Source organism: Simochromis diagramma, unplaced genomic scaffold (assembly GCF_900408965.1).
Source record: "Simochromis diagramma unplaced genomic scaffold, fSimDia1.1 OVJJ01000463.1, whole genome shotgun sequence".
Classification (NCBI taxonomy): domain Eukaryota; kingdom Metazoa; phylum Chordata; class Actinopteri; order Cichliformes; family Cichlidae; genus Simochromis; species Simochromis diagramma.
In genome coordinates this window covers 70,474-83,022 of record NW_024386941.1, presented here as the reverse complement: position 1 = coordinate 83,022, position 12,549 = coordinate 70,474, and the positions used below count along the sequence as shown (strand labels likewise).

The following is a 12,549-nucleotide window of genomic DNA, read 5'->3' as shown; positions in this document are numbered from 1 at the left end:
GTAAAATGCTCCACTCACCACCGACACTTTTAGAGCTGCGACAACAATCGAATCCTGCTTAAGCCTTTCACGCAGCGGTCCCCAATCCCCGGGCTGGTACCGGTCCGTGAGTCGTTTTAGTACTGGGCCGCGAGAGTTTAGGCTCAGGTGTGAAAATGTATGGCACACACACTGGTCATTTAATGTTACTACAAATGTGTGATGCGTTTCATTGTAATTGTTATTTAACCATTTCATGCATGAATGATGGCAACTTCAATCAGGACTTTTTTCTTAAGTAGTTTTATTTATCTTTTTATGCCTAAAGATGAATAAAAATAACTAAGAAAAAAAAATCCTGATTGAGGTTGCCATCATTCATGCATGACAGGGTTAAAAAGTGTTGTATGAATAAAACAGCCACAGGACTTTCACTGTGAATACTCGTAACGCAGCAATGCTCCACCTTCTAAACCTCTGACTCCCAGCTCAAGCACCTGAACTCTTAGTAAATCAAACATAGAACAAAAGTAAGTGTGTGTGTGTTTAAGTGTGTGTGTGTGTGTTCATTGCTGGCACCCACCAGTGAGGTCTCACACAGCAGTTTGCTTCCTCTGACCAGGTTGCCGATGGTGATGTGGAAATAGGTGTTCCCGCTGCTCCAGTTGGAGATCTTGGTGAAGGGGTGAGTGGTCAGGATGTCCTGCAGACACAGAGGTCATCAAAGCTACTGCACCGGCTTAACAGGTTAACGAGCGCAGCGGCTAAAACATAACCGATACGCATGCCGGGAGTTATGATTATTAACGAACCTTTGACTTGGGGTCAATGAGACTGACTCCATGCTTGTTGATGGCGATCAGCAGGATCTCCGGGTAGTTGGGCTCTGTGGTTTGCTAAAAGACAGAAGCCACATGTTAGGATGGGTAAATATTCACTAATCATCTCCAACCTTACGTATAAAACTGTCGCGTTTCTCTGTAGTTTGTAGCATAAATGTGGACTCTGTTTGTGCAATCAGGTGTTTCAGATGGCGGCTCAGACTACACAGCACTGATCCTTCCATCCATCATCATCCCGCTTTTGCTCCTTCATGTTCACAGCTGTAAACAGCTGGCAGAGTGCTAATAAAAACTAACTGAAACAAGTAAATCTAACTGAGCCACTAACACAATCTGTAGTCAATTCGATGTAGATCATCCACAACTACTGAAGCAGCCTGAAGAAAAATGGCAGAATAATTATTTATTGCCTTATTTTTCTGTAAATCAGCCTACAGTAAAGTCTGCATGCTTCACCTGTCTGCGTTTATTCCAATTTCGTTATTTTTTACTTTGAGGTGGGAGTTCGAGAAGTCCAGAGACGTTTGACAAAGACTTTGTCCGTCTTTTCCTCTGATCATTTTTTTTTAGACTGTGGCTGTGAAAAATACTGGAGATCTTGCAGGATAAAGTCGGTTTCTATTGAAATAAGAACATTCAGAGATTTCAGCCACAGTTGCCCCGGAAACAGCACGAGCGTGTGTAATAGTCGCTGATTGCTTGAACAAACTTTGTTTTTTACACATTTGCCTCATAACAAAAACATTTAATTTAATGTGAACACTTTTTGGTGATGTTAGACATTCATCCTTCCTGGCATCAGCCAAACACTCAGGTTACACTGTGGAAGCTCAGGCGCGTTTACCTTAACCTCAAAGAAGGCGGAGCCAAAGGTCGGCCATTTGTAGATGACCTTCAGAAACATCAGTTTGGCCTCTTCCCTCGATTTCCCGGCCTGCTTGTTGAAGTATGCAACAACAGACTGCGTGCACACACACACACACACACACACACACACACACACACACACACACACACACACACACACACACACACACACACACACACACACACACACACACACACACACTTACTAAACAGCAGCAGGACAGACTTCAGCACAGAAACAACAGCTGTTCATTTCTCAAAGCAGCTGATTTGTCAAACTTTAGATGATCTCAGCAGAAACACTGATCAGTCTGTACAAACGTCTGACTTCAGTAACTTTAAGTAATTTTTAAAAAGCTTGTTTTTTGTTTTGTTGGGGGAGTTTTACCCTCTTCCAGTCATCTGGTGACATCTGGCGGATGAGGTCCTGGGGAACCAGCTCCCGAAGCATCTTGGGAATTGTGGGGAAATGGGATTTGTCATCTTCGAACTTGACGCGATAGATAAGCGCTGCGAGCTGGAAAACCTCCTCTCGTGAACATTTGTGGTAGCCACGCAAGTATTTAGGCAGCTCCTAAATCAGTGCAGAGATGGTGAGAGAACAAAGAGACGCTTCGTTAAACTGTTGGTGACAAAATGAAACCGCACACAAAGACCATCTTTAAAATGAACGTTTCCATCACTGGACGAGACGCTGTCATTTTGAACAATCATGGAGGTGTACAGATGTGCCCATGCTTTTTCAAAATAAATTGATTAATATATACTGATATGTACTGTGTGGCATATGTAACAGGAATAATCAGCTTCCTCTCCAGTGAGTTCTTCTGTGGACAGGGGGCTGCTCATTTATGGCAAATATAATCTTTGTGGGTAATTATTTAACACGACTCCTCAGTCTTGCTGTGCTGTTAGTACTTTTAGCTCCTCTAACCAGCATTGGTGAGCTCAGCATAGCAGCTCTAGTTCTCCACCTGCTGCAGGTTCTGGGGTTCTGCAGCTAAGAGACACGAGCCCGACCTGACGGCCTGCAGCCGAACTTTCAGAATAAGATCCAAGGGATTGTCCAGTAGTAAGTAGACGCTGTTGTCTCAGATAGATAGGAAATAGTGTGATTACATGATATGTGCCCCACTAAAACAGAATCTTAATGTGGAAAGCACGTGCATGGCTATCGTCTTACACAGGAAACTGTGTTTAACTGATCTGCGTTTCCAGTCGGACTGACAGTAACGACTGGCACGTGGATCAGGAAGTCTGGGGTCAGATACAAGTCCTGAAACATGCAGGCCGAGTCGTTCAGTGCGTGTCTGGTAAAACTGACCTGGTAGTAGTGGAAGATGGAGTCAGCGAAGGAGTCCTTCCCTGGAACCGTGTTAGTCCACAGCTTCTTCATGAAGAACACCTGATAGGTCAGAGAGGGAACGATTCCTGTACGACGAGATGGAAGGTCGAAGGTCAGCATGAACTGTGATTCTGTGTAATTTTGCAGTTAAGCAAACCCCAACAAACTAACAGTGTATTCAGCACAAACACACAGGAGTTCAGCTGGAGTGTTTTTACTGTTTCTCAGCCAACAAATATTCACCGAACAGCCAATGACGAAGAAACATTTTCAGAACTCACCCGAGTCCAAGAAATTAAGTTTAAACTTCTCTATCTTGTCATTTTTTTCTTCCATCTCTGTTTAAGTTTTGAAAACACTGCACGACGTGAACTTGTCCACCATTCTGGGCGTGTGGTGATCAGGATGATAATGATGCTCGATAAGAAGGCCCCCGGTCAGCTTGGCCACCGGCAGCCGCTGGTCGTTAACACAAGCCAGAAACAGACTGTTGGCCTTCAAAGTAAAAGCTGCACCTTTTGAAACGTGTTGGCTGATCTTACTCGCTGCTGTATTCTTAATGAATACCACGTGATGTTCAGTTTATAAATCACTCCCATTAGAGTGGAGAGGATAACAAACCAGTACCTTCAAAGAGCCATGATGGCAACAAACGCTCAGCTTCACTGACCAACAACTGACCCCCACGGTGGCTACATGCATACATCTGTATATTACACAGCAGGAATGCCAACTCAACCCAAAGATATTTTAAACACGGTACCGACCGTCTTTAGCCGGCCGAGATTTCTTGATCCAGTCCGTTAAATGTCTGACGAAGTCAAAGAAGAAATCTCCCTCAGGTACACTGATCACCTGCAGAGAGCACACACACACAGAAACATCAGCGTGAAGTTAATCAAGAAATTAAACTTTGTGAATGAAAGATTTGTGTTGTTATAGAGAGCAGCTGTAATCATTGAAGTGTTAAATGCAAGACTCAAAAGCAATAATTCATCAATTTTAAGAGGCGATGGTTTAAACTGTTAACAATCAAAAGAATTAAAAAAAAAATAAATTCAATTGCAATATAAAAGTGACATCTACTCGACCATATAGCGGTAATTTTAGAAACTTACAGAAATGGTTTGTAAGCTGCACACAGAATCATAACTGTGTCCTTAAGACATTTAAATGTATTTGTATTTAGAAACTTTACATTTTCGCGTAAAAACTGCAAGTTCCTTCTGTTGAGGACGTGTTTTGTGGTTAAGGTGGAACAAACTGTAAAGGAACAATAGTGATGACTAGTACAGACATCTAATCATCCCAGTATTTCTTTAGAGTTGTGTACTGGTTTGAGGAAAACCTCCTGAAACCAGTAAAGCTGTAATACTCTGAGGTTCTGAGAAACCATCGTTGACCTCTGACCTTGTCCGAGATCTTGACGAAGAGGCTGAAGCCTTCGGGAGATTTGAGCAGCAGTCTGGTGGAAATGTTCTGACAGAAATCCTTCGCCTTGGTGCTCGACTCCACCTCGAAGGCCTGCAGGTGTGAGACCAACACGAAGACTCATTTTTCAAACACGTTTATTTACAGAGAAAGTTTACACCTGCAGGCTTGTGTGTCCGACCTCGTCTGTGTCGTCGGGGAAGTAGACTTTATGGAAGATTTGGGTCGTTTTATGTTGGATGGCCTCCACTTCCACCAAATGAGGAGGGTACTTCCTGGATCCATTTCTGTTAATGATGACAAAAAGCAGCAAAACTGGTTGGAAAAACAATATTTCAACACCAAATACGATGATTGTTTCAGGCTGAAAGTCTGAGGTGTTACCGTAGCGCTTTGTGCACCCTCTGCATGCAGTCTCCAGACAGCGGGTGGTGCTTCTTGGACTGGAGGTAGCGCTGGATGTGCGGCAACAGCACGTTACTGGGAGGAAACAACCCAGTGCACAACCACAGCAGCTCCCAGCCTTTCTCCTCACTGTACCTGCAGCAACACAACACTCACCTTCAGCTTCTGCACAGAAAAATTTAATCTGCCTGCAGCCACAGACTGAATGATGACTGTCCACTGAATGCAACAAGTAATGTGAACATTTAGAGTTTTAACTTCTTCTACTCAATTTATTTTGCATAAAAGCACTTTTTCTTCATTTCATGGGTACAAAGCAGCATCTCTGGGGTTTTTATAGGGGTGGGTTTTGATTATCGATTTAGCGATTAAAATCGATTCTAGCTTGGATAACGTGATATCGATTCATTCAAATCCTGAATCAATTTTTAAATATAAATTTATTTTGCCCTCAGGTTAAACCTCACACAATTTCAACAACCACAGAACAGCTAAAACAGTAAACGAGAGCAGGAACACGGATTCTGCACAAAGACGTAAACACAAAGCGCGGACCCGCCGACGGATCAGAATCAGTGAGCTGTCGGCTCTCTCACCCGACGGCACGGACACGGTCGGGGCTAAAAGCTGACAGCTCACTGATTCTGATCCATTGGCGGGTCTGCGTTTTGTGTTTACGTCCTTTTTGCACTCGATTCTGAAGCTGCAGGTTTTATGGTAAATGGCCTGTATTTATATAGCGCTTTACTAGTCCCTAAAGACCCCAAAGTGCTTTACACATCCAGTCATCCACACATTCACACACTGGTGATGGCAGCTACATTGTAGCCACAGCCGCCCTGGGGCGCACTGACTTTATCTCTCTCCAAACAATATTGACAGAACCAGCAGCAAAAGAAGATCCAAACTTCGCTTCACATAAACATCGTCATGAATTCACTCTGACTTTTGCTGTTTTGCTTTTTATTTAAATCAGTGGGGGAAAATACAGTTTCTCTAATGGCCACTAGAGGCCGACTCCACCACAGGTTGACAGGCCGGCACAAAACAGCATCATTGTCTATTTCACATCCCCCCAAAAAACCAACAAAAATCTGAGTTTCATCCACGTGCACCTCATCGTTTTATCCTTAAAAATCTGTAAATGAAAGTGTGACTGAGGTGAATTTACACACTTGACGTGATTGTCTGTGAGCTGTTTGATGATCTGACAGTAGATCTCATCCTTCAGTGGTTCGGCCTTCAGCGCCCCTTCAAAGATCTGGTCCGTCAGCTCGTTCACCGAGCGAGTTCGTTTGGACGGGTAGTCGCCCATGTACTTCATGATAGGTAGGCTCTAGGTCAAGGAATAACCCTGACACATGTACTTGCTTATAAAAGCAGAGAGATTACAAGAGCTGAGACTGTGGCAGACGTTTAACTTCCAGGGAGAAAAAAAGGCTTTTTAAGTTTTTACCATTTACCAGTTTTGACTGGTGATTCTTTACATGCAGTTTTTATAGACAGGTGGCCGCTGAAATGAAAGTTATTTTGATCAAACTTCAAAGTAAACCCCCAGGTAAATGTGTAAAGGTATCAGAAGTGGCAGTAGGTTCTAGCAGAGTACCCTGACCTGCTTCTAAGAGGTGTTTCTAACCTGCATCTGATAGTCTTTTACACTGTAAGTGTAAAATACAAACGATGTAATAACAGAGACAAAACTCAAACCATGATAGAAACACAGAAGATCATCTAATTAGAATGGCCCTAAAATCTGAGAGAGATGAACGCCGTTACTGTTAACGATGAATACTTGTGAATGTTGTGAAAACATGTCTGTGGGGTTAGTCTGAACACAACATAAGCTCAGAGTCTGCTTGGTGATCCACCAGTCGGCAGTTTAAAGGATATCTATAAAAGACATGCAGGCGTCCTGAGCCAGCTCCTCGTGGCTGACGACCTTCTTCAGCAGCGGCTGTTTCAGCGGCTCTCGGGTGCAGCTCCACAGCTTGTCTTTCCCGCGATTCTTCGTGACCATCACCCGGCTCAGGGTGTGTTTGGGAGGAGGCCTGACAGGAGCAGGTTACACAGAGATCGCAGGACTCAGGAATGAAGCCAGAGGATCATCAGAACGATAGATATTTGTTTTTGAAGCAAGAATATCTATATCTCATGTTTTTTGGTCTGTGTACCTGAAGTAGTCGTAGGAGAACTCCTCCAGTGTGTAGGGTTTCGTTCTGTCATCAGTTTCCACCATGACGACCTGCGAAACACGAACCGACTCCTGGCGCTGCTCGGGCGTCATGGTGACCAGCGCCTGATAGTTCGGATCACATCAGACTGCATCATGTTTTGTGTACAGCACAAAAGACAACCTAACACAGCAGCATCTGTGACATCACAGTGGGCCATCTTTCATATACAGTATATGCTCTAAACTGTTAAACAGGAAATGGGAACATTTTGTAATTTTAAGATGTAATAAAAACATAATTTTGTGGTTATTGTGCTTTTTGCTGTTGTGCGTACAATCTCAGCAGTCCTCTTTGTTTCTTGCTTATCCTGATGTTTGGCTATAGTCTCCTTTAAATGCTGAAAGCCCATTTTTGAGGCAGTTTGATGCTCATTAGGTGGTTGGAGGAGTCACTAAGGTGGCTCTGAAATGACTGAAAGTGCCCAGTAATCACATTTTTTGTATTCTCAGACGTTTTAGGTATGTTTTCCTCCTCACCACTATGTCCTGCTGAGGTCGGGTCATGGTGGGCAGGACGTAGACGCAGTCCGCTGGGAAGTCTCCCTTCTGATTGGTTCGTTCGTTAACACCGTGTGCCCAGCCAGAGTTGAGGACCTGCTCGCCGGTCTCCTGGTCCAACAGGATCAGGTCTCCTTTCCGGAAGCTCAGGAACGTCGACTCCTCTCCAGCTGAGGAAGAAAACGGCACTTTGTAAATCTTTTCCACACTGGATTTATTTCATTCCAAGCTGAGCGTGCCTCTCTGCTCAGGACTCACTGGGGTTGGGGTTGTCCTGCAGAGCAACCACAAACTTTGACCTCTTCCTCAGACCCTCCAGGAAGGTCACCACCAGGTCCCGGATGTCCTCTGCATTGTTGGAGGTGAAGGTGTACTCGTCTCCTTTGATGGTCGCTAAAGTGAAACTCTGACCCTGCAGCTTTCCTCCCCTGAAAGAACAACAAAATATGCACTGACCAGCTTCGCTGTCCAGGATGACGATGAAATTTACATTTAAGTTTAGGCTCCACTTTATACGCCGAAACTCTTAACCCCTCATTCCTCACTCACGGCCCTCCGATCAGAGAATCAGGTCAGATATGAATGTTGGTCAGGTGACTACAGGTAGACTCACCTGCTGCTGGAAACTGCAGTGATTTCTGGGAAGGAGAGCTCTAAGAGGACCTGTTCCTGCTCATCTACAAAATAAACTCCCGTCCAGTTGACGGCGACGATGAGGTCGTTTTTAGGCAGACTGGGACCTGAGAAGTAAAGATCAAAATAAATTTAAAAAAGAAAAGAACTTACAGAACCAAGAGGTTAAAATGTAAATAACAATTCTGAATAATTTTGCTTTAAACAATATCCGTCTTTATTTTCGTGTCACATTGTATCAAAGTTAGTGGAATGAAAAGCACTGATGACAGACTGGAGGTGCTACAACAATGCCGCTGGTTCTTTACATAACATTAAAGTGTCATATCATGATATCAGTGCTACAGCAACCCTATGCAGGCACGTTTCCTAGTGCCCAAAAACAACACAAGCCCGGGAATGTCAGCTTATCTAAAAAGGGAGCTACTTCAACAACAACAGCACAGTACTGAAGGTGGAAAAACTGATGTGTTGCAGCACTCGAGGCAAGAAATGCACTCCTCATTTGCATTTTTTGAGATGCAAATGAGGAGACTTCACTCAGGCAAGTCTGCTGGACCAGACGGAGTGAGTCCCCGCGTCCTCAGGGCCTGTGCCCCCCAGCTGTGTGGAGTCTTTCATAAACTGTTTATGCTGAGTGAGTCTGCAGAGGGTCCCAGTGCTGTGGAAGACATCATGCCTCGTCCCTGTACCAAAGACGCCACGTCCCAGTGGCCCCCAGGATTACAGGCACTGACCTCCCACATCGTGAAGAGCCTGGAAAGGCTCATCCTGGACCAGCTGCGACCCATAGTGAGACCACATCTGGATCCCCTTCAGTTCTCTTATCAGCCTCGTCTCGGAACTGAGGACGCCATCATCTACCTGCTCAATCGTCTCTACACCCATCTGTGAGGGTCATGTTTTTTGACTTTTCCAGTGCTTTCAACACCATCAGGCCGACCCTCCTGGGTGATAAGTTAGCAGCGATGCAGGTGGATGCTTCTCTGGTGTCCTGGATTGTTGATTACCTGACAGGAAGACCACAATATGTACGTCTCCCACAGTGTGTGTCTGACAAGGTAATAATAATAATAATAATAATAATGGAGTGGATTTATATAGCGCTTTTCAAGGCACCCAAAGCGCTTTACAATACCACTATTCATTCACTCTCACATTCACACACTGGTGGAGGCAGCTGCAGTTGTAGCCACAGCTGCCCTGGGGCAGACTGACAGAAGCGAGGCTGCCATATCGCGCCATCGGCCCCTCTGGCAACACAGGGGCACCACAGCGGACTGTCCTCTCCCCCTTCCTCTTCACCCTCTACACCACAGACTTCAGCCACCGCACAGAGACCTCCATCTTCAGAAGTTTCCTGATGACTCTGTGGCCAGTGCGATCCTCTATGCTGTTGCATGCTAGGGGAGCAGGCTGAGGGTCGCAGATGCCAACAGACTCGATAAACTGATTTGTAAGGCCAGTAATGTTGTGGGGATGGAGCTGGACTCCCTCAAGGTGGTGTCGGAGAGGCGGATGTTCTCAAGATAAAGACAATGTTGGATAACACCTCCCACCCACTCCACGACATGCTGGTCAGTCACAGGAGCGCGCTCAGTGAGAGACTGAGATTACCGAAAAGCACCACTGAACGACACAGGAAATCTTTCCTGCCTGTGGCTCCCTGTACAACGCATCCACTTAACACACCGTTTACTGCAACAGCTACACCCTTCTTGCACATGTTCTTTTTCATTTATTTATTAATAAGTGACTTTTATGTATATATATGCCTGCATATATTGTGCTATTCTTAGTTAGTGTATTGTCTGTCCCTGTTAATGTTTGTTTATAATGGAGCACTGTAACGAAAAATAATTTCCCCCAGGGATCAATAAAGGATTCTGATAAAAACAAACTGCTGAGCATCACTGTAGCGCTCGCCAGCTGCACTGCTTTATGACAGGAGGAGCAAGCAGTGGATGGAAATGACTGATGATGGAAAAGCAGCTCCTTAAGAGTTTACAAAGGAGTTTTTCCTTCCCACTGTCTCCAAGTGCTTGCTCATAGGGGGGCGTCTGATTGTTGGGGTTCTCTCTGTATTATTGTAGCATCTCTACCTACAATATAAAGCACCTTGGTGCTATATAAATACAATTTTATTGAACTGAGTAACTTCAGTCATAGTTGAAATAAACCTTAATCAATCATTTTACCAATAATCAATAAAACTGTTCAGTATTTTCACACTTTAACTAAGTGTCACCGAAGTTGTTCAAAGTAATTAAAAAAAAGTTTCACCTGAAAACTTGAAGGCTTCGTAGAAACGAGAGAACAGCAGAGGCCACTTGTGGCGAGCAAAGTCGACCACTTCCTCCTTCACCTTCTGAGGGTCAAATCTCTTCTGGGTGTAGATGCTCTGAGCGCAGAGATGTTCATTACATTTACATGTGAAAATAAAAAAGTATATAAAATAAATGTATTTATCATACTGCTACAGATAATGTCCAAGCTGAACATCTTAGCTTGGATATGAAATTTCAGCGTTTCAACGATTTAAGCTGCGGTTGGCCCTAAAAGACAAACAGAATCACGTTCTGGGCTAAAAAGACCTCTCCTTCTTACTGGTGATAATCACCTTTTTATGAGCAGCCATGATGAAGTGAGCCCACTTCTCCACCGATCTGGAGGTGGTGATCTCTCTGTCCGGGATGTAAGACGGGATGAGGCTCAGCAGGCGCTCCAGGAGGATCTCTGAACCGTAGTCAATGTAATACTGCTGAGAGGCCAGCTCTGCGAGGTCATCCTGGAGACACAGAGACAGAAGAAATAAAAAAAAAAAGTTTGTCCTGCCTCCTGTTCAGCCAGCCTGACAGTAATCAGTGCTCCTAACACGTGAGCGTTACCGACTTCTTACCCTTATTAATAATGCAGAATATTTGCAGTTCCTCTAAGGCCCACAGAAGGCTGACTACAAAATGTTATAATGTCCACTGTTGGAGCAGAAATGTTTCCCATGCACTTGCTAAACACTATTCTTTGAAAATAAAGGACGTGTAGTCACCCTGTCACAGCGGTATTCTCCAAACTTGACGCCCCTGACGGTTTGCTGGTAGATCAGGTTGGTGGCGACCTGGTCTTCTGTCGGCTCGTGCCACGGCGTAAAGATTTCTTTCCTGAAGAATAGCCGCCAGGGGGCGTTCCTCTCCTGAGCTCCCTGCTCTTTGGCGTACTGCTCGCACTGCGACACGGCGTCCATCACATGGTCGCTCCCGCTGCCTAAAGAGGAGACCTGCAGGACGAGATCAGAGGTGCAAACTGGTGACTGTTTTTTTCTCCAACAAACTGAGAGGTTCACATCCCTGCAGCGGCCACAAGATCTGAGAAAGATCCAGATGATCCAAACTGTTCCAGAGCGCGAGGCCTAACAGGTGCTAGAAAGGAGTGTCATGCCTTGGAGCTCATATGATGCCGTGTGCGTGCCCACCTTGTCAAACAACGCGATGTACAGCGAGAAGCCAAAGCGGTCTCGCAGGTTGATCTTGTCGGACAGGGCGCTGCAGAGCTCCTTCGCTGTGGTGGCCGAGTCTGTCAGCAGCGTTTTGGTCGTGCCATCCATGAACGTCACCGGCAACATGATGGGCTTCTTTGATTTGGTGGCCTGGACGTTGATTTCACAAAAAGAAACAGTTCCAGCAAACGGTGGGCGAAGTCACAATGGCCACGTCTGTCTTTTATATACAGTCTATGGTTTATACCTGCAGCTCCAGCCAGGACGGAGGCTGCGTTCGCGTCCCATTCACAAAAGTTCGTCTTAGGCGTTCTTCACAGTATGGAGCGTAGCCTGGAGGCCCGCAGCTGATGAAGTTCCTGAGATACTGCAATCAAAACAAACACAGATGTAACGTCATGGCTAATGTGGAAATGCCAACACAAACGTTGGACGCACTGACCTTCACAAATTTGTCTGATGGAGCGAAGCAGCCGACACACAAAGAGATGAGGATCCAGCCGCGAGCGTGAGAACTCTTAGACGGGTTCTGACTCAGCTGCTTACAGATCTGACAGTAGATCTCATCCCTAACACACACACAAACACACACACACACACACACACACACACACACACACACACACACACACACACACAAACACACACACACACACACCTCAGAAATATCAAAGACATTAACAGAGACCCAGCAGAACTTTATGAGACACATTTTATGCGGTTTAATGCAGATTAACTGAAACTGGATGTCGAGACTTTGTCCTGATGGTGAACGCTGCTTCATATTCACAGCCAGACACACACGTGTTCACCAGCCTCTGCA

The 12,549-nt window shown here is 45.1% G+C and overlaps 1 protein-coding gene across 3 annotated transcripts in view; it reads right to left on the bottom strand.

The window, feature by feature from the left end:
* myo7aa (myosin VIIAa) overlaps positions 1-12,549 on the bottom strand; it is a 57,418-nt gene that overhangs the window by 5,704 nt on the left and 39,165 nt on the right. For all 3 annotated transcript variants that reach the window (XM_040037557.1, XM_040037556.1, XM_040037555.1), the window contains 21 exons: positions 12,169-12,295; positions 11,974-12,093; positions 11,703-11,876; positions 11,280-11,507; positions 10,854-11,021; positions 10,517-10,634; positions 8,214-8,340; positions 7,859-8,028; positions 7,580-7,770; positions 7,041-7,165; positions 6,760-6,917; positions 6,045-6,198; positions 4,849-5,004; positions 4,646-4,751; positions 4,444-4,557; positions 3,801-3,888; positions 3,013-3,119; positions 2,077-2,262; positions 1,666-1,782; positions 792-875; positions 563-682 (listed from right to left, as the gene is read on the bottom strand). In XM_040037557.1, coding sequence (XP_039893491.1) covers positions 563-682; positions 792-875; positions 1,666-1,782; positions 2,077-2,262; positions 3,013-3,119; positions 3,801-3,888; positions 4,444-4,557; positions 4,646-4,751; positions 4,849-5,004; positions 6,045-6,198; positions 6,760-6,917; positions 7,041-7,165; positions 7,580-7,770; positions 7,859-8,028; positions 8,214-8,340; positions 10,517-10,634; positions 10,854-11,021; positions 11,280-11,507; positions 11,703-11,876; positions 11,974-12,093; positions 12,169-12,295 — 2,938 coding nt within the window. The remainder of the gene's footprint in view (positions 1-562; positions 683-791; positions 876-1,665; positions 1,783-2,076; positions 2,263-3,012; positions 3,120-3,800; positions 3,889-4,443; positions 4,558-4,645; positions 4,752-4,848; positions 5,005-6,044; positions 6,199-6,759; positions 6,918-7,040; positions 7,166-7,579; positions 7,771-7,858; positions 8,029-8,213; positions 8,341-10,516; positions 10,635-10,853; positions 11,022-11,279; positions 11,508-11,702; positions 11,877-11,973; positions 12,094-12,168; positions 12,296-12,549) is intronic.